We start from the raw sequence: 22,005 nt of genomic DNA, 5'->3' as shown, positions 1-22,005 counted from the left end.
CCACCTTAGGGAGAGAACTGGGGACGAGTCCGCAGCTCTGCCCTGTCCGAATGGACAAACAGATATGGGCTTTTTTGAGAAAAAAACCACCAATTTGACACTCGCCTGGTCCAGGCCAGGTCCAAGAGCATGTTCACTTTTCATGTGAGATGCTTCAAATCCACAGATTTGACTGGTTTTAAACCAATGTGTTTTGAGGAATCCCAGAACTACGTTGAGATCCCACAGTGCCACTGGAGGCACAACAGGGGGTTGTATATGCAATACTCCCTTGACAAACTTCTGGACTTCAGGAACTGAAGCCAATTCTTTCTGGAAGAAAGATCGACAGGGCCGAAATTTGAACCTTAATGGACCCCAATTTGAGGCCCATAGACACTCCTGTTTGCAAGAAATGCAGGATTCGACCGAGTTGAAATTTCTTCGTGGGGCCTTCCTGGCCTCACACCACGCAACATATTTTCGCCACATGTGGTGATAATGTTGTGCGGTCACCTCCTTTCTGGCTTTGACCAGGGTAGGAATGACCTCTTCCTGAATGCCTTTTCCCTTAGGATCCGGCGTTCCACCGCCATGCCGTCAAACGCAGCTGCGGTAAGTCTTGGAACAGACATGGTACTTGCTGAAACAAGTCCCTTCTTAGCGGCAGAGGCCATAAGTCCTCTGTGAGCATCTCTTGAAGTTCCGGGTACCAAGTCCTTCTTGGCCAATCCGGAGCCATGAGTATAGTTCTTACTCCTCTACGTCTTATAATTCTCAGTACCTTAGGTATGAAAAGCAGAGGATGGAACACATACCCGACTGGTACACCCACGGTGTTACCAGAACGTCCACAGCTATTGCCTGAGGGTCTCTTAACCTGGCGCAATACCTGTCCCGTTTTTTGTTCAGACGGGACGCCATCCTGTCCACCTTTGGTAATTCCCAACGGTTTACAATTATGTGGAAAACTTCCCCATGAAGTTCCCACTCTGCCGGGTGGAGGTCGTGCCTACTGAGGAAGTCTGCTTCCCAGTTTCCATTCCCGGAATGAAACACTGCTGACAGTGCTATCACATGATTTTCCGCCCAGCGAAAAGTCCTTGCAGTTTTTGCCACTGCCCTCCTGCTTCTTGTGCCGCCCTGTCTATTTACGTGGGCGACTGCCGTGATGTTTTATCCCACTGGATCAATACCGGCTGACCTTGAAGCAGAGGTCTTGCTAAGCTTAGAGCATTATAAATTTACCCTTAGCTATATTTATGTGGAGAAAAATCTCCAGACTTGATCACACTCCCTGGAAATTTTTTCCTTGTGTGACTGCTCCCCAGCCTCTCGGGCTGGCCTCCGTGGTCACCAACATCCAAAACTGAATGCCGAATCTGCGGCCCTCTAGAAGATGAGCACTCTGTAACCACCACAGGAGAGACACCCTTGTCCTTGGATATAGGGTTATCCGCTGATGCATCTGAAGATGCGATCCGGACCATTTGTCCAGCAGATCCCACTGAAAAGTTCTTGCATGAAATCTGCCGACTGGAATTGCTTCGAAGGAAGTCACCATTTTTTTACCATGGCCCTTGTGCAATGATGCACTGATTTTAGGAGGTTCCTGACTAGCTCGGATAACTCCCTGGCTTTCTCTTCCGGGAGAAACACCTTTTTCTGGACTGTGTCCAGAATCATCCCTAAGCACAGGAGACTTGTTGTCGGGATCAGCTGCGATTTTGGAATATTTAGAATCCACCCCTGCTGTTGTAACAGTATCCGAGATAGTGCTACTCCGACCTCCAACTGTTCCCTGGACTTTGCCCTTATCAGGAGATCGTCCAAGTAAGGGATAATTAAGACGCCTTTTCTTCGAAGAAGAACCATCATTTCGGCCATTACCTTGGTAAAGACCCGGGGTGCCGTAGACAATCCAAACGGCAGCGTCTGAAACTGATAGTGACAGTTCTGTACCACGAACCTGAGGTACCCTTAGTGATAAGGGCAAATTTGGGACATGGAGGTAAGCATCCCTGATGTCTCGGGACACCAGATAGTCCCCTTCTTCCCGGTTCGTTATCACTGCTCTGAGTGACTCCATCTTGATTTGAACCTTTGTAAGTGTTCAAATTTTTTTAGATTTAGAATAGGTCTCACCTAGCCTTCTGGCTTCAGTACCACAATATAGTGTGGAATAATACCCCCTTTTCTTGTTGTAGGAGGGGTAATTTAATTATCACCTGCTGGGAATACAGCTCGTGAATTTTTTCCCATACTGCCTCCTTGTCGGAGGGAGACCTTGGTAAAGCAGACTTCAGGAGCCTGCGCAGGGGAAACGTCTCGACATTCCAAACTGTACCCCTGGGATACTACTTGTAGGATCCAGGGGTCCTGTACGGTCTCAGCGTCATGCTGAGAGCTTGTCAGAAGCGGTGGAACGCTTCTGTTCCTGGGAATGGGCTGCCTGCTGCAGTCTTCTTCCCTTTCCTCTATCCCTGGGCAGATATGACTCTTATAGGGACGAAAGGACTGAAGCTGAAAAGACGGTGTCTTTTTCTGCAGAGATGTGACTTAGGGTAAAAACTGTGGATTTTCCAGCAGTTGCCGTGGCCACCAGGTCCGATGGACCGACCCCAAATAACTCCTCTTCCTTTATACGGCAATACACCTTTGTGCCGTTTGGAATCTGCATCACCTGACCACTGTCGTGTCCATAAACATCTTCTGGCAGATATGGACATCGCACTTACTCTTGATGCCAGAGTGCAAATATCCCTCTGTGCATCTCGCATATATAGAAATACATCCTTTAAATGCTCTATAGTCAATAAAATACTGTCCCTGTCAAGGGTATCAATATTTTTAGTCAGGGAATCCGACCAAGCCACCCCAGCTCTGCACATCCAGGCTGAGGCGATCGCTGGTCGCAGTATAACACCAGTATGTGTGTATATACTTTTTATGATATTTTTCCAGCCTCCTGTCAGCTGGCTCCTTGAGGACGGCCCTATCTATAGACGGTACCGCCACTTGTTCTGATAAGCGTGTGAGCGCCTTATCCACCCTAAGGGGTGTTTCCCAACGCGCCCTAACTTCTGGCGGGAAAGGGTATACCGCCCATATTTTCTATCGGGGGGAACCCACGCATCATCACACACTTCATTTAATTTATCTGATTCAGGAAAAACTACGGTAGTTTTTTCACATCCCACATAATACCCTCTTTTGTGGTACTTGTAGTATCAGAAATATGTAACACCTCCTTCATTGCCCTTAACGTGTGGCCCTAATAAGGAATACGTTTGTTTATTCACCGTCGACACTGGATTCAGTGTCCCTGTCTGTGTCTGTGTCGACCGCCTAAAGTAAACGGGCGTTTTAAAACCCCTGACGGTGTTTTTGAGACGTCTGGACCGGTACTAATTGTTTGTCGGCCGTCTCATGTCGTCAACCGACCTTGGCGCGTGTTGACATTATCACGTAATTCCCTAAATAAGCCATCCATTCCGGTGTCGACTCCCTAGAGAGTGACATCACCATTACAGGCAATTGCTCCGCCTCCTCACCAACATCGTCCTCATACATGTCGACACACACGTACCGACACACAGCACACACACAGGGAATGCTCTGATAGAGGACAGGACCTACTAGCCCTTTGGAGAGACAGAGGGAGAGTTTGCCAGCACACACCAAAAACGCTATAATTATATAGGGACAACCTTATATAAGTGTTTTCCCTTATAGCATCTTTTTTATATATTTCTAACGCCAAATTAGTGCCCCCCCTCTCTGTTTTAACCCTGTTTCTGTAGTGCAGTGCAGGGGAGAGCCTGGGAGCCTTCCCTCCAGCCTTTCTGTGAGGGAAAATGGCGCTGTGTGCTGAGGAGATAGGCCCCGCCCCTTTTTCGGCGGCCTCGTCTCCCGCTCTTAACGGATTCTGGCAGGGGTTAAATATCTCCATATAGCCCCCGGAGGCTATATGTGAGGTATTTTTAGCCAAAAAAGGTTTTCATTTGCCTCCCAGGGCGCCCCCCTCCCAGCGCCCTGCACCCTCAGTGACTGCCGTGTGAAGTGTGCTGAGAGGAAAATGGCGCACAGCTGCAGTGCTGTGCGCTACCTTAAGAAGACTGAGGAGTCTTCTGCCGCCGATTCTGGACCTCTTCTCGTTTCAGCATCTGCAAGGGGGCCGGCGGCGAGGCTCCGGTGACCATCCAGGCTGTACCTGTGATCGTCCCTCTGGAGCTAATGTCCAGTAGCCAAGAAGCCAATCCATCCTGCACGCAGGTGAGTTCACTTCTTCTCCCCTAAGTCCCTCGTTGCAGTGATCCTGTTGCCAGCAGGACTCACTGTAAAATAAAAAACCTAAGCTAAACTTTTCTAAGCAGCTCTTTAGGAGAGCCACCTAGATTGCACCCTTCTCGGCCGGGCACAAAAATCTAACTGAGGCTTGGAGGAGGGTCATAGGGGGAGGAGCCAGTGCACACCACCTGATCCTAAAGCTTTACTTTTTGTGCCCTGTCTCCTGCGGAGCCGCTATTCCCCATGGTCCTTTCAGGAACCCCAGCATCCACTAGGACGATAGAGAAATATATATATATATATATATATATATATATATATATATATATATATATTTTATCCATGTTTGTTATCTAAGTAAATGAGACTATTTTTAATGTAATGTATGCTATCTCTATATGGCTGTTATAAGCATATCGGTATAAATGTGTCTACCTTTGGACTGATAGCAGAATTGAAACCACACTATGCAATTTAAGTTCCACACCTGTGGATAATTTGGTGAGCAGGATAAGCAAGAAAGCTCATTGGGGGAGGAACTCCTTAAACACTCCAAACCATCGTGGATTGGGAATACTTTCTGAGGAAACAGACTACCCGCTTGTCGAAGAAACGCGTCAAAAAGGGTTCGAGCCACGCTACCAACTATCCTGACTCTCCACGACACTAACGTGCCAGCTGTATCGTTGATCTCAACACAGCTGGTGGCCGCGTCCACCCTCCCCGGGACTGACCATCATCTCCACAGCGCTGCTCCCGCACTGCGCACCATCCTTGTGCATAGGACTCGGCAACATCATCAATTCACTTGCGGTGAGCTTCATTCCTTATTGGCGTGTGGGGGCGAGTGGTTAAGTAGCAAGCAGGCCAGGAGGTTGTTCAAATACCCCTCAAGGTGGATATTTCATTCATTATCAAGCACATGTATATTCATCATTGAGAGGAGCACATTTAAACAGGGAAATCCAGTCATCCCGCTCTCCATTTACATCTATTATGGATATCTGAGTGTGCACATATTCTGGGACCCGGTATTCCATTGATACACAGGGATATCTGGACAATAAATTTATATCCAGGTTGGGACTGTAGTTATCTTAAGCAAACTACAATGTTGCTCTTTTAGTGTCTGTCAGTAGGTTGTTATGTGGTTCTATTCACGCAGAACAACAAAGTTGCTTGGACACCATTTTTAATGTTTTAATAAATTGTTTTATACATGGTATGATTTTCTGCGCTCTCATATATAGTTTGTCTGTATATTACAATTGTCTGTTTGGGGTTATCAGAATTATAAATATTATCATTATAGTGTGGTTTCTATTTTACCTAAGCGCCTGTATTGATTTTTCCTACCTGGGATTATCATTATATTCTACGTTTACACATTTACATATATAATACATTTAAACACAATTAATATATTTAGAAATGACACCAAAAGGACAGAAGGTCTTGCTTGTCAGAGTTTACATTCTAAAGGGTCTAAGGGTGTACAAACTGGGAGAGTTTTGTAGATTAAGGAGAAGGGGTATTCAGCTTCAATGAAAAGATGGGGTACAGTTAAATGAGAAAAGGCTGGATAAAAGTCTGAGCATGAAAGATCACTCCAGTTTGAAGCACCAAAGGAGAGCCCAAGGAAAAGGTAGGTAGGTGTGTGTGTGTGTGTGTGTGTGTGTGTGTGTGTGTGTGTGTGTATAAATTATCCTGGAGGAGATGTAGGAAGGAAGACTGAGGGCTTTGAAGGCGAGCGAGAAGGGAGCGCTGACTGGAAGGGGTAGGTGGCAGAATGTTTTATAGATGGAGAAGGATTGGCTGGACAAGTAGAAGAACATGAATGTGATTTGTCAAAGTTGCCAATGGAGTGGTGGATTTATAGGAGGAGGTGGTGGCTGATCATGTCAAGCATAATACATAAAGGGGTTGACCCATGGGTTAGAAAAGTAGAAAGGAAATCAGCAAATATTCCAATATCGGTGATATGTGCATATGTACACATTTTAGACAGGAATCACATTTGCTGATAATAACCATGAACACAATTAATGGGGCTCAAGCACGGCAAATTGAACTGTAAATGTTAACAAATCCAATAATAAACTTTATTCAGAAAAAAAGAGTGGACTTTTGCACAAGTTAAATAATGCACTGTTCCCTGTATTATTACTACAATATTATAGTCATCCATCATTGGGGTACGGCCAACGACAACCAAAAAACTTGAATACATACACAAGAAAAGAAAAATGGTGGTCTTGGGGTGGCACACAAAATTATATTAAATCTTAAATATTGTTCTTATCAATAAACTTTATTCACCAGTAACATACAGCTCATTATCGGAGTCACTATGGTAACATGTTCGAATGCAAGCAAAGATCTCGAGGCATACCTGGTACAACTCCATTTGTTGCAATTGCACTCATAGATATGGCAGTCAGCATTGTCTAAAAAAAATAAAAAATAATAGACTTAATGAAGATACTTTTGGAGTTATATTATTCACTATTCTTAAAAATATGCTCTAAACATTGTAACTATTTTACAAAGATGAAAAGTAAGGTGGGACAACTTCGTAAACAATCTGACAGCAGTTGAAGTAAATCACTAAACACCTTAATGACCTAAAGGCAGATGTACTAAGTCCTGGAGAATGATTAAGTGAAGAGAGATAAGGTACCAACCAATAAGCTCCTGTATTTTTTTCAAACACAGCCTATAACATGGCAGTTAGGAGCAGACTGGTTGGTACTTATCTCTCTAGACTTTAGCTCTCTTCAAGGCTTAGTACATCTGACCCTTAAACTCTTAACAACCAAACTGGACTTTATATCTTTGGGTTAGATCTAGTTGAACAAATTGAGCAAATTGTGATGTGATACACATTAAAAAGCCAACATTGAAATCAATAAGTTCCTGAGACTTCACTGGTTCTGCCTTATCTATAAACTCTATTGCCTTCCACACACTGCTTTTCTGCACAGGAAGTATGCAAGCCATACTATGAGGCCACCCAGCACATAGTGAGGTACAATATACAGTACTTATTATGGGGACAATCATTTATTGACTCAATAGGCAAAAACCATCAAAAATTACCCTGTGTGGTAATATTATTTCATAAATATATTAGAGGGGGAGGGATTAATGTATAATTAAGTGACTATGTTATTTACTAATTATGTTAAGGGGGTATTCAATTAGCTCCGACTATTTCGGAGCTATCAAATCCACCCCCCTGCATATTCAATGGTGGGCCGTTTTCGCCTGTTTTAGGGCATTTTCACCAATGTCTCAAAATAGTCAAAAATGGGCTGCATTTTTCACCAGCGCAGGTGCAAAAACAACATGTGGATTTGCTGATCCACGCTTTTCGCTCCTGCTAAATTTTTTGCCTAGGCGAAAAAACAGCCCTGTTATTGAATAGGACAAATCCTCATTCACTCTAAAAAATAACAAAAAGTGCAGTTTTTTCACTTAGGTGAAAAACATGGCCCTAAAAGAATCCCCCACTATATGGGAAATATAAACTGATTGTTATTGGTAGCAATAAACATATATTTATAGACAATTTTAGTTTTTATGGCCCTAAATGGTACAATCATCATAAAATAATATGAAACACAATAAAATATAATAACACCAGCAACGTAAAAACTTACACATGAACAGCACATCAGGACGATGCAAAATGACTCAAGTACTCCTGCTGTACCAACAATCCATGTCAATCGCAGAAAAAGTATAACTCCAAGGATGTTTTGTAAACATGGTAAGTATACTCCAATGAAGGTTCCCATTCGGGTTTCCTAAAAAGGAAAAACAAAAACACATTATCTATCTATCTATCTATCTATCTATCTATCTATCTATCTATCTATCTATCTATCTACAAACACACACACACATATAGCACATCTGTTGTATATTTCCTAATGTTTTTATTTCAGATTTATTTCAATATTTAGGTGAAAGTGGCAGACAGACCACATACATTAAAATTCTCTACAGAAAGACTGACGGCAAGAAAATTAAATGAACACTTTGTTCAGCTAACATTTATTTAGCTGTGCACTGAATAACACACTAACTAAATGTTTACATTTTGTACTGACAGTGGAGGGCACTTGATACTCAAGACAGTCTTTTGAGTCTAGAAAATAATTTAATGCTAGTCTGACTAATAAATATTCCAGATCATATTTATTTACTTTAATTATTTCCCTTTAAAAAACAAAACAAAACTTTTTTTACATAACATTTGTACAAACATAGATGGTCTGTATATTGGACCATTATTTATAGTACCAATGTGAATCTGCATTTTTGCAGTGGCTGATCCTCACTGCAGCCATCGGTGTCCAAAGGGAAGGTGGGGTCCTTTTTCACATTTCCCCAGTAGCTGCTAATCTGCAGCTGCGGTGTTGGCGTATATAAAGCTCAAATAAAATTCAAAATGGATATACCTGTAAGTATGTATGAAAACAAACAGACGAAAAGCAAAATTTGTTTAAATTACAATAAAAATAATAAGAATTTACTTACCGATAATTCTATTTCTCGTAGTCCGTAGTGGATGCTGGGAACTCCGCAAGGACCATGGGGAATAGCGGCCCCGCAGGAGACTGGGCACAAATAGAAAGCTTTAGTACTACCTGGTGTGCACTGGCTCCTCCCCCTATGACCCTCCTCCAAGCCTCAGTTAGGATACTGTGCCCGGACGAGCGTACACAATAAGGAAGGATTTTGAATCCCGGGTAAGACTCATACCAGCCACACCAATCACACCGTATAACTTGTGATCTGAACCCAGTTAACAGTATGATAACAGAGGAGCCTCTAGAAAAGATGGCTCACTACAACAATAAACCGATTTAGTTAACAATAACTATGTACAAGTATTGCAGACAATCCGCACTTGGGATGGGCGCCCAGCATCCACTACGGACTACGAGAAATAGAATTATCGGTAAGTAAATTCTTATTTTCTCTGACGTCCTAGTGGATGCTGGGAACTCCGTAAGGACCATGGGGATTATACCAAAGCTCCCAAACGGGCGGGAGAGTGCGGATGACTCTGCAGCACCGAATGAGAGAACTCCAGGTCCTCCTCAGCCAGGGTATCAAATTTGTAGAATTTAGCAAACGTGTTTGCCCCTGACCAAGTAGCTGCTCGGCAAAGTTGTAAAGCCGAGACCCCTCGGGCAGCCGCCCAAGATGAGCCCACTTTCCGTGTGGAATGGGCTTTTACAGATTTTGGCTGTGGCAGGCCTGCCACAGAATGAGCAAGCTGAATTGTACTACAAATCCAACGAGCAATAGTCTGCTTAGAAGCAGGAGCACCCAGCTTGTTGGGTGCATACAGGAGAAACAGCGAGTCAGATTTTCTGACTCCAGCTGTCCTGGAAACATATATTTTCAGGGCCCTGACTACGTCCAGCAACTTGGAGTCCTCCAAGTCCCTAGTAGCCGCAGGTACCACAATAGGCTGGTTCAAGTGAAACGCTGAAACCACCTTAGGGAGAAATTGAGGACGAGTCCTCAATTCTGCCCTGTCCGTATGAAAAATTAGGTAAGGGCTTTTATATGACAAAGCCGCCAATTCTGAGACACGCCTGGCTGAAGCCAGGGCCAACAGCATTACCACTTTCCATGTGAGATATTTTAAGTCCACAGTGGTGAGTGGTTCAAACCAATGTGATTTTAGGAACCCCAAAACTACATTGAGATCCCAAGGTGCCACTGGAGGCACAAAAGGAGGCTGTATATGCAGTACCCCTTTGACAAACGTCTGAACCTCAGGAACTGAAGCCAGTTCTTTCTGGAAGAAAATCGACAGGGCCGAAATTTGAACCTTAATGGACCCTAATTTTAGGCCCATAGACAGTCCTGTTCGCAGGAAATGCAGGAAACGACCCAGTTGAAATTCCTCTGTAGGGGCCTTCCTGGCCTCGCACCACGCAACATATTTACGCCAAATACGGTGATAATGCTGCACGGTTACATCCTTCCTGGCTTTGATCAGGGTAGGGATGACTTCATCCGGAATGCCTTTTTCCTTCAGGATCCGGCGTTCAATCGCCATGCCGTCAAACGCAGCCGCGGTAAGTCTTGGAACAGACAGGGTCCCTGCTGGAGCAGGTCCCTTCTTAGAGGTAGAGGCCACGGGTCCTCTGTGAGCATCTCTTGAAGTTCCGGGTACCAAGTCCTTCTTGGCCAATCCGGAGCCACGAGTATAGTCCTTACTACTCTCCTTCTTATGATTCTCAGTACCTTGGGTATGAGAGGCAGAGGAGGGCACACATACACTGACTGGTACACCCACGGTGTTACCAGAGCGTCCACAGCTATTGCCTGAGGGTCCCGTGACCTGGTGCAATACCTGTCTAGTTTTTTGTTGAGGCGGGACGCCATCATGTCCACCTTTGGTTTTTCCCAACGGTTCACAATCATGTGGAAGACTTCTGGGTGAAGTCCCCACTCTCCCGGGTGGAGGTCGTGTCTGCTGAGGAAGTCTGCTTCCCAGTTGTCCACTCCCGGAATGAATACTGCTGACAGTGCTATCACATGATTTTCCGCCCAGCGAAGAATCCTTGCAACTTCTGCCATTGCCCTCCTGCTTCTTGTGCCGCCCTGTCTGTTTACGTGGGCGACTGCCGTGATGTTGTCCGACTGGATCAACACCGGCTGACCCTGAAGCAGAGGCCTTGCTAGGCTTAGAGCATTGTAAATGGCTCTTAGCTCCAGTATATTTATGTGAAGTGTTGTCTCCAGGCTTGACCACAAACCCTGGAAATTTCTTCCTTGTGTGACTGCTCCCCAGCCTCTCAGGCTGGCATCCGTGGTCACCAGGACCCAGTCCTGAATGCCAAATCTGCGGCCCTCTAGAAGATGAGCACTCTGCAACCACCACAGAAGAGACACCCTTGTCCTTGGGGACAGGGTTATCCGCTGATGCATCTGAAGATGCGATCCGGACCATTTTTCCAGCAGATCCCACTGGAACGTTCTTGCGTGGAATCTGCCGAATGGAATCGCTTCGTAAGAAGCTACCATCTTTCCCAGGACTCTTGTGCATTGAAGCACTGAGACTTGCCCTGGTTTCAGGAGGTTTCTGACCAGTTCGGATAGCTCCCTGGCTTTCTCCTCCGGAAGGAACACCTTTTTCTGGACTGTGTCCAGAATCATCCCTAGGAACAGAAGACGTGTTGTCGGAATCAGCTGCGATTTTGGGATATTTAGAATCCAGCCGTGCTGCCGTAGCACTACTTGAGATAGGGCTACTCCGACTACTAACTGTTCTCTGGATCTTGCTCTTATCAGGAGATCGTCCAAGTAAGGGATAATTAAAACGCCTTTTCTTCGAAGAAGAATCATCATTTCGGCCATTACCTTGGTAAAGACCCGGGGTGCCGTGGATAATCCAAACGGCAGCGTCTGAAACTGATAGTGACAGTTTTGTACCACAAACCTGAGGTACCCTTGATGAGAAGGGTAAATGGGGACATGGAGGTAGGCATCTTTGATGTCCAGAGACACCATATAGTCCCCCTCTTCCAGGTTCGCGATCACTGCCCTGAGTGACTCCATCTTGAATTTGAACCTCTGTATGTAGTTCAAAGACTTCAGATTTAAAATAGGTCTCACCGAGCCGTCCGGCTTCGGTACCACAAACAGCGTGGAATAATACCCCTTCCCTTGTTGCAGGAGGGGTACCTTGATTATCACCTGCTGGGAATACAGCTTGTGAACTGCCTCCAATACTGCCTCCCTGTCGGAGGGAGACGTTGGTAAAGCAGACTTCAGGAACCGGCGAGGGGGAGACGTCTCGAACTCCAATTTGTACCCCTGAGATACTACTTGAAGGATCCAGGGGTCCACTTGCGAGTGAGCCCACTGCGCGCTGAAATTCTTGAGACGGGCCCCCACGGTGCCTGAGTCCGCTTGTAAGGCCCCAGCGTCATGCTGAGGACTTGGCAGAAGCGGGAGAGGGCTTTTGTTCCTGGGAATTGGCTGTCTGTTGCAGTCTTTTTCCCCTTCCTCTGCCCCGGGGCAGAAAAGAGGAACCTTTTGCCCGCTTGCCCTTATGGGGACGAAAGGACTGAGCCTGATAAGACGGCGTCTTTTTATGCTGAGAGGCGACCTGGGGTAAAAATGTGGATTTCCCAGCAGTTGCCGTGGCCACCAGGTCCGATAGACCGACCCCAAATAACTCCTCCCCTTTATAAGGCAATATTTCCATATGCCGTTTAGAATCCGCATCACCTGACCACTGTCGCGTCCATAACCCTCTTCTGGCAGAAATGGACAGCGCACTCACTCTTGATGCCAGAGTGCAAATATCCCTCTGTGCATCTCGCATATATAGAAATGCATCTTTTAAATGCTCTATAGTCAACAATATACTGTCCCTATCCAGGGTATCAATATTTTCAGTCAGGGAATCCGACCAAGCCACCCCAGCGCTGCACATCCAGGCTGAGGCGATTGCTGGTCGCAGTATAACACCAGTATGTGTGTATATACTTTTTAGGATATTCTCCAGTTTTCTGTCACCTGGTTCCTTGAGGGCGGCCGTATCAGGAGACGGTAACGCCACTTGTTTTGATAAGCGTGTGAGTGCTTTATCCACTCTAGGGGGTGTTTCCCAACGCGCCCTAACCTCTGGCGGGAAAGGGTATAATGCCAATAACTTTTTAGAAATTATCAGTTTTTTATCGGGGGAAACCCACGCTTCTTCACACACCTCATTTAATTCATCTGATTCAGGAAAAACTACGGGTAGTTTTTTCACACCCCACATAATACCCTTTTTAGTGGTACTTGCAGTATCAGAAATGTTTAAAACCTCTCTCATTGCCGTGATCATGTAACGTGTGGCCCTACTGGAAGTCACGTTTCTCTCCTCACCGTCGACACTGGAGTCAGTATCCGTGTCGACGTCTGTATCTACCATCTGAGGTAATGGCCGTTTTAGAGCCCCTGATGGTTTCTGAGACGCCTGGACAGGGACTAGCTGATTAGCCGGCTGTCTCATGTCATCAACTGTCTTTTGTAAAGAGCTGACATTGTCACGTAAATCCTTCCATAAAGCCATCCACTCAGGTGTCGACTCCCTAGGGGGTGACATCTCTATTATAGGCAATTGCTCCGCCTCCACATCATTTTCCTCCTCATACATGTCGACACAAACGTACCGACACACAGCACACGCACAGGGAATGCTCTGATAGAGGACAGGACCCCACTAGCCCTTTGGGGAGACAGAGGGAGAGTAAGCCAGCACACACCAGAGCGCTATATATATATATATATATATATATATATAGGGACAACCTTTATAAGTGTTTCTCCCTTTATAGCTGCTGTATTGTTAATATCCCGCCAATTAGTGCCCCCCTCTCTTTTTTACCCTGTTTCTGTAGTGCAGGACTGCAGGGGAGAGACAGGGAGACGTCCTTCCAGCGGAGCTGTGAGGGAAAATGGCGCCTGTGTGCTGAGGAGATAGGCTCCGCCCCCTTCTCGGCTGCCTTTCTCCCGCTTTTTGTGGAAATCTGGCAGGGGTTAAAATTCATCCATATAGCCCAGGGGGCTATATGTGATGCATTTTCGCCAGCCAAGGTGTTTCTATTGCTGCTCAGGGCGCCCCCCCCTAGCGCCCTGCACCCTCAGTGACCGGAGTGTGAAGTGTGCTGAGAAGCAATGGCGCACAGCTGCAGTGCTGTGCGCTACCTTGTGGAAGACAGGATGTCTTCTGCCGCCGATTTTCCGGACCTGTTCTTGCTTCTGGCTCTGTAAGGGGGCCGGCGGCGCGGCTCTGGGACCGAGCTCCAAGGCTGGGCCTGTGATCGGTCCCTCTGGAGCTAATGGTGTCCAGTAGCCTAAGAAGCCCAATCCACTCTGCACGCAGGTGAGTTCGCTTCTTCTCCCCTTAGTCCCTCGATGCAGTGAGCCTGTTGCCAGCAGGTCTCACTGAAAATAAAAAACCTAAACTAAAACTTTCACTAAGAAGCTCAGGAGAGCCCCTAGTGTGCACCCTTCTCGTTCGGGCACAAAAATCTAACTGAGGCTTGGAGGAGGGTCATAGGGGGAGGAGCCAGTGCACACCAGGTAGTACTAAAGCTTTCTATTTGTGCCCAGTCTCCTGCGGGGCCGCTATTCCCCATGGTCCTTACGGAGTTCCCAGCATCCACTAGGACGTCAGAGAAATAGGGGTTTATTCAGGTTTGTTAGCAAACCAAAAATACACACGAATGGGCAAAACCGTATTGCAGTGCAGGTGGGGCAGATGTACAGTAACATATGTAGAGAGATTTAGATTTGGATTGATAATATTGTTTCTGTGCAGGGTAAATACTGGATGCTTTAATTTTACGCTGCAATTTAGATTTCAGTTTGAACATACCCCACCCAAATCTAAATCTCTCTGTGCATGTTACATCTACCCCACCTGCAGTGCAATATGGTTTTGCCCATCAGTGTGCTTTTTTGGTTTGCTAACAAACCTGAATAAGGCCCATAGTTCACATGTGGGGCAATATGTAATAGCCTGCGATATATAGGATGTGCGGGACATTCTGTGAGTATGGCGATATTTTTAAAGCGGCAATTGTTTACAGGACAAATCCAGGTCAGTGTTTCTTGTAAACAATTGCCGCTTTATAAATAATTACATTCAGGGGCGGATTTATTAAAGCTTATGTCAAGTCAGTTGTGCAAAAAATTATGTTTTCTGAAGATATTTGCAATATTTAAGTATGTGGGAAATTTAACATAGTGGTACTGACAGAGTATATCAGAAACATAGGTTTTGTTCCTTCTGTTTTCAACCACAGTAATGGTCTTTGTAACTTTCTATAGGGACTGGGAAAAATGCTGGCGGAAATAAAGTGATGCCATTATTTCTCACTTATCTTTATGTTACTCTTTGCTAGAATACTCTTTTACCAGAGCCTGGAGAAACTCTTCATGAATTCCTCTGAAAAAATTATCAAGGCAAACTTGCAAGCATGTTAAATGGGTGTGGTATATCTTGCCATTATAGCAACATTAGAATGTCGACATGTTTCCTCATTTTCTATCTCTATCCCCAACAGTAACCCTAAAAGAAATTTTGTCAATATGACAAAGTTGACATTCTGTCACTGTCGACATTATATTGGCAATTTAACCATGTCCACATAATCAATGCCAATATTTTACTTTTGACATTGTGAATATAAACATTCAAACTGTAGACATGCTGACTGCATACCTGTTAAATCAACCACTATTACAAGTGTTGTAACACAATTGTATACAACACATCTGTCAAAATACAGACAGCGGAATTCCGGACGCCAGTATGCCAGCAGCAGGGCGAGCGCTAGAAAGCCCCTTGTGGGCTCGCTGCACTCACCACGCTGCGGGCACAGTGGCTCGCTGCACTTTTCACAGGTTATATTCTCCCTCTATCAGTGTCGTAGACACCCACAGAAGGAGAAAAGCCTGTGGTGCCGGTATTCTGGCAGTGGCATTTCACCGCCTGTTGGGATTCCGGCTTCGGCATTGTGACCGCCGGGTTTCCGACAGGCGGTGTCTTGATTGTCTCCGGGATTTACAACCACTAGTATAAATAAAACAGGATTCATTTCTCATATTTATAAAAAACTTTTTGTAGGCACCACAAACAATGGTGTAACTAAATATATGTGGGCCACATACAGTAGTAACCATTCGGTAAGGGCCCACATACACTAACTAGTGATAATGGCACCACAGCACTTGCATTGATGGGGAAGAGTTATGTCTTGGCTACAAATACATTTGCTGTATGAATTTGAATGTATCTGTTTTGAGTACACCATATTTCCTGCATGGATTTAATAGTGGCATGCTACTGTAGCATAAAAATATGGCTATAATATGGCCTTATGCAGAAGTCTGTAAACTAACTCACAAACCTATATAACACTGGTTACAACATAAGACGAACACCCCGGAGGGATTTACAATTCCTAATATAGTTTAAAAGCCCAGTCTGCCATCGATGGTGGAGAACCACTGGATCTTTGTGATCGATGGGGAGGATTCTTTTTAAACAGCTTCTTCTTCCCTATTAAGTTGACATGAGTGTGCTGTATACAGCATGTTGAAATCTCATGCTGAATGTAAACGTTTCATGAGATAATATATATATATATATATATATATACTGTAATAAAGCTGTCATTTTTGTTTGTTTGTTCCAGCATCACACTCAAACTACTTGATGAATTTGGATGCTGTTTTGGCTACTGGATAGTTCAGTGACCCAGAAAGAAACTAAGGTATGTATGATCTCGATGTGACATCAGGGAAAGGAGTAATAAAGGAAAAAACAGATGCTTGACACTCTGCACATGTATTGTTCAGGCTCCTCAAGTCCAACATGACTATATGTATATAAATATAAATTTTGGGGGAGAAAAAACTTTTAAGGACTGTTTATGAACTATGGAGATGACACTTTTTTTTGGAAGACATCTACGTGAGCAAAGCCGCAAGCAAATGCTAGTTTTAATATAGCGTTCTTTTTCCAATAGGCAAGGGCGTAGCTACAATAGGTGCAGGGAGTGCAGCTGCTATGGAGCCCACCCTCCCTGTCAAAGTTACGTGTGCTATATTAATTTTTCACCAGTGGGTGATACATAGGGGCACTTACACACTTTTGACTGCAAGCCCGCAAAATATATTTGTTTGCCCCTGGACCTGCTCACTGTAATGTGGTATAAAATGAACTGGAGGGCATTATAATGTTACATAATATTATGTGGGACACTGTAATGTGGCACAGTATGAAATGGAGGCACTGTAATGTGGCATAATATGAACTCAGGTCACTAACATGACATAAATAAGATTTTACTCACCGGTAAATCTATTTCTCGTAGTCCGTAGTGGATGCTGGGGACTCCGTACGGACCATGGGGAATAGACGGGCTCCGCAGGAGACTGGGCACTCTAAGAAAGAATTAGGACTACTGGTGTGCACTGGCTACTCCCTCTATGCCCCCTCCTCCAGACCTCAGTTAAGGAAACTGTGCCCAGAAGAGCTGACATTACAAGGAAAGGATTTTGGAATCCAGGGTAAGACTCATACCAGCCACACCAATCACACTGTACAACTTGTGATAAACTTACCCAGTTAACAGTATGAACAACAACAGAGCATCGATCAACCCTGATGCAACTATAACATAACCCTTATGTAAGCAATAACTATATACAAGCATTGCAGAAGTAGTCCGCACTTGGGACGGGCACCCAGCATCCACTACGGACTACGAGAAATAGATTTACCGGTGAGTAAAATCTTATTTTCTCTAACGTCCTAGTGGATGCTGGGGACTCCGTAAGGACCATGGGGATTATACCAAAGCTCCCAAACGGGCGGGAGAGTGCGGATGACTCTGCAGCACCGAATGGGCAAACACAAGGTCCTCCTCAGCCAGGGTATCAAACTTGTATAATTTTGCAAAAGTGTTTGAACCCAACAAAGTAGCTGCTCGGCAAAGCTGTAATGCCGAGACCCCTCGGGCAGCCGCCCAAGAAGAGCCCACTTTCCTTGAGGAATGGGCTTTCACTGATTTTGGATGCGGCAATCCAGCCGCAGAATGAGCCTGCTGAATCGTGTTACAGATCCAGCGAGCAATAGTTTGCTTTGAAGCAGGAGTACCCAGCTTGTTGGATGCATACAGGATAAACAGCGAGTCAGTTTTCCTGACTCCAGCCGTTCAGGCTACATAAATCTTCAAAGCCCAGACTACATCTAGTAACTTGGAATCCTCCAAGTCACGAGTAGCCGCAGGCACCACAATAGGTTGGTTCAAATGAAAGGATGACACCACCTTTGGCAGAAATTGCGGACGAGTCCGTAATTCTGCCCTGTCCATATGGAAAACCAGATTGGGGCTTTTACATGACAAAGCCGCCAAATCTGACACACGCCTAGCCGGAGCTAAGGCCAATAGCATGACCACCTTCCACTGAGATATTTTAACTCCACGGTTTTAAGTGGCTCAAACCAGTGTGATTTCAGGAAACTCAACACCACGTTAAGATCCCAAGGTGCCACTGGTGGCACAAAAGGGGGCTGAATATGCAGCACTCCCTTTACAAACGTCTGAACTTCAGGAAGAGAAGCCAGTTCCTTTTGAAAGAAAATGGATAGGGCTGAAATCTGGACTTTAATGGACCCCAATTTTAAGCCCAAAGTCACTCCCGACTGTAGGAAGTGAAGGAAACAGCCCAGCTGGAATTCCTCTGTAGGGGCATTCCTGGCCTCACACCAAGCAACATATTTGCGCCATATACGGTGATAATGCTTAGCCGTCACGTCCTTCCTAGCCTTTATTAGCGTAGGAATAACCTCATCCGGAATGCCTTTTTCGGTTAGGATCCGGCGTTCAACCGCCAGGCCGTCAAACGCAGCCGCGGTAAGTCTTGGAACAGACTGTTGCAACAGATCCTGTCTGAGAGGCAGAGGCCATGGGTCCTCTGTGAATATTTCTTGCAGTTCCGGATACCAAGTCCTTCTTGGCCAATCCAGAACAATGAGTATTGTTCTCACTCCTCTTTTTCTTACGATTCTCAGCACCTTGGGTATGAGAGGAAGAGGAGGAAACACATAAACCGACTGGAACACCCACGGTGTCACTAGTGCGTCCACAGCTATCGCTTGAGGGTCTCTTGACCTGGCGCAATACATTTGTAGCTTTTTGTTGAGGCGGGACGCCATCATGTCCACCTGTGGCAGTTCCCATCGATTTGTAATCTGCGTGAAGACTTCTTGATGAAGTCCCCACTCTCCAGGGTGGAGGTCGTGCCTGCTGAGGAAGTCTGCTTCCCAATTGTCCACTCCCGGAATGAACACTGCTGACAGTGCTTGCACGTGATTCTCCGCCCAGCGAAGAATTCTGGTGGCTTCTGCCATCGCCACCCTGCTTCTTGTGCCGCCCTGGCGGTTTACATGAGCCACTGCGGTGATGTTGTCTGACTGAATCAGCACCGGATGGTTGCGAAGCAGATGCTCCGCTTGACTCAGGGCGTTGTATATGGCCCTTAGTTCCAGGATATTGATGTGCAGACAAGTTTCCTGACTTGACCACAGCCCTTGGAAGTCTCTTCCCTGAGTGACTGCCCCCCATCCTCGGAGGCTTACATCCGTGGTCACCAGGACCCAGTCCTGTATGCCGAACCTGCGGCCCTCGAGGAGGTGAGCACTCTGCAGCCACCACAGAAGAGACACCCTGGCCCTGGGGGATAGGGTGATCAGCCGATGCATCTGAAGATGCGATCCGGACCACTTGTCCAACAGGTCCCACTGAAAGTTCCTCGCATGGAACCTGCCGAAGGGAATGGCTTCTTAAGACGCCACCATCTTTCCCAGGACTCGCGTGCATTGATGCACCGACACCTGTTTTGGTTTTAAGAGGCCTCTGACCAGAGTCACGAGCTCCTGAGCCTTCTCCGCCGTTAGAAAAACCTTCTTCTGGTCTGTGTCCAGAATCATGCCCAGGAAAGGCAGACGCGTCGTAGGAATCAGCTGCGACCTTGGAATATTCAGAATCCAGCCGTGCTGTTGCAACACTTCCCGAGAGTGTGCTACGCTGATCAGCAACTGCTCTCTGGACCTCGCCTTTATGAGGAGATCGTCCCAGTATGGGATAATTGTGACTCCTTGCTTTCGCAGAAGCCCATCATTTCTGTCATTACCTTGGTAAATATTCTCGGTGCCGTGAACAGATCAAACAGCAACGTCTGGAATGGGTAATGACAATCCTGTACCACAAATCTGAGGTACGCCTGATGAGGTGGATAAATGGGGACATGAAGGTATGCATCCTTTATGTCCAGAGACACCATAAAATCCCCCCCTTCCAGGCTTGCGATGACCGCTCTGAGCGATTCCATCTTGAACTTGAACCTTTTCAGGTATATGTTCAGGGATTTTAAATTCAATATGGGTCTGACCGAACCGTCCGGTTTCGGTACTACAAACATGGTCGAATAGTAACCGTTTCCTCGTTGAAGGAGGGGAATCTTGACCACCACCTGCTGAAGATACAATTTGTGAATTGCAGTTAACACTGTTTCCCTCTCGTGGGGGGTAAGCCGGCAGGGCCGTCGGTGAGGTGGCATCTTCTCAAAGTCCAGTTTGCATCCCTGAGACACAATATCTATTGCCCAGGGATCTAACAGGGAGTGAACCCACTTGTGGCTGAACTTACGCAGGCGTGCCCCCACCAGGCCTAGCTCCGCCTTGTGGAGCCCCAGCGACATGCGGAGGATTATTGTAGAGGCTGGGGAAGACTTCTGTTCCTGGGACCTAGCTGTGTTGTGCAGCTTCTTTCCTCTGCCCCCGCCTCTGGCAAGAAAGGACGCACCTCGGACTTTCTTGTTTCTTTGCTCTAAAGGCTGCATTTGATAATGTTGTGCTTTCCTAGGCTGTGCAGGAATAGAAGGCAAAACAATAGAATTACCAGCTATAGCTGTGGAGACCAGGTCCGAGAACCCTTCTCCACACAATCCTCAGCCTTCCATATGCCTCTTAAGTCGGCATCATCTGTCCATTGCATATTCTACAGGACACATCCAGCAGAAACTGACATAGCTTTGTCTCTAGGACCCAGTATACTCATGTCTCTTTGGGCATGTTTTATATATATATATATATATATATATATATAAATCTCTTAAGACAGCATTAATAAATATATATATATATATATACACACATACATACATACATACATACATATATCTATATATATCTACATACTAGGGTCTCAATTTCTGCTGAAAAGGTACCTGTCCACGCTGCCCCAGCGCTATAAACCCATGCCGACACAATCGCCGGTCTGAGTAGTGTACCAGAATGTGCACGCTATCTGCAGGATCCCTGAGAACAGCTGTTACGACAGGTTACCTTTTGGGCAAACGTGACACCCTAGTGGAAGATTCCCATTGTATCCTGGCCCTAGTGGGGAAAGGATACTGCCTGAGAATTCTTTGTGGGAAACTGCAGTCTCTTGTCTGGAGATTCCCGCTCTTTTTCCTCATGAGAGGAGGGAAATTTACCTCAGCTTTCTTCCCCTTAAACATGTGTACCCTTGTGTCAGGGACAGATGAGTCATCAGTTATATGCAAATCATCTTTTATTACAATAATCATATATTGAATACTTTTCTGCCATTTTGGCTGTAACTTTGCATTATCGTAGTCGACACTGGAGTCAATCTCCGTGTCAACATCAGTGTTTATTATTTTGGATAGTGAGCATTGAGAGACACTGAAGGTCTCTGCGACAGAGTGACAGACATGGGTAGATTTCCTGTCTGTTCTCTAATCTTTTGTGCAATAAATTCACCTTAGCACTTAATTACACATATCCAACAGGTGTCGGCGTTGTCGACGGAGACAGCCTCACACACATATTTGCTTTATCTCCTCCTTAGGGGAGCCTTTTACCTCAGACATGTCGACACACACGTACCGACACCACACACACAGGGGATGCTCTATTTGAAGACAGTTCCCCCACAAGGCCCTTTGGAGAGACAGAGAGAGAGTATGCCAGCACACACCCCAGCGCTATATGACCCAGGAATCACACAGTAACGTAGTGTTAACCCAGTAGCTGCTGTATATATTGTTTTTACGCCAATTTATGTGCCCCCCCTCTCTTTTCACCCTCTTCTTCTGCAGGGGAGAGCT

General features: G+C 45.7%; 1 protein-coding gene across 3 annotated transcripts in view; it reads right to left on the bottom strand.

Moving 5' to 3' along the window:
- SLC12A7 (solute carrier family 12 member 7) overlaps positions 1–22,005 on the bottom strand; it is a 952,187-nt gene that overhangs the window by 274,188 nt on the left and 655,994 nt on the right. For all 3 annotated transcript variants that reach the window (XM_063922663.1, XM_063922664.1, XM_063922665.1), the window contains exons 4-5: positions 7,932–8,078; positions 6,662–6,716 (exon numbers count right to left, since the gene is read on the bottom strand). In XM_063922663.1, coding sequence (XP_063778733.1) covers positions 6,662–6,716; positions 7,932–8,078 — 202 coding nt within the window. The remainder of the gene's footprint in view (positions 1–6,661; positions 6,717–7,931; positions 8,079–22,005) is intronic.

Source organism: Pseudophryne corroboree, chromosome 5, assembly GCF_028390025.1.
Source record: "Pseudophryne corroboree isolate aPseCor3 chromosome 5, aPseCor3.hap2, whole genome shotgun sequence".
Lineage (NCBI taxonomy): Eukaryota > Metazoa > Chordata > Amphibia > Anura > Myobatrachidae > Pseudophryne > Pseudophryne corroboree.
The sequence above is the reverse complement of the archived record's forward strand: the minus strand, read 5'-3'. Positions and strand labels throughout refer to the sequence as shown.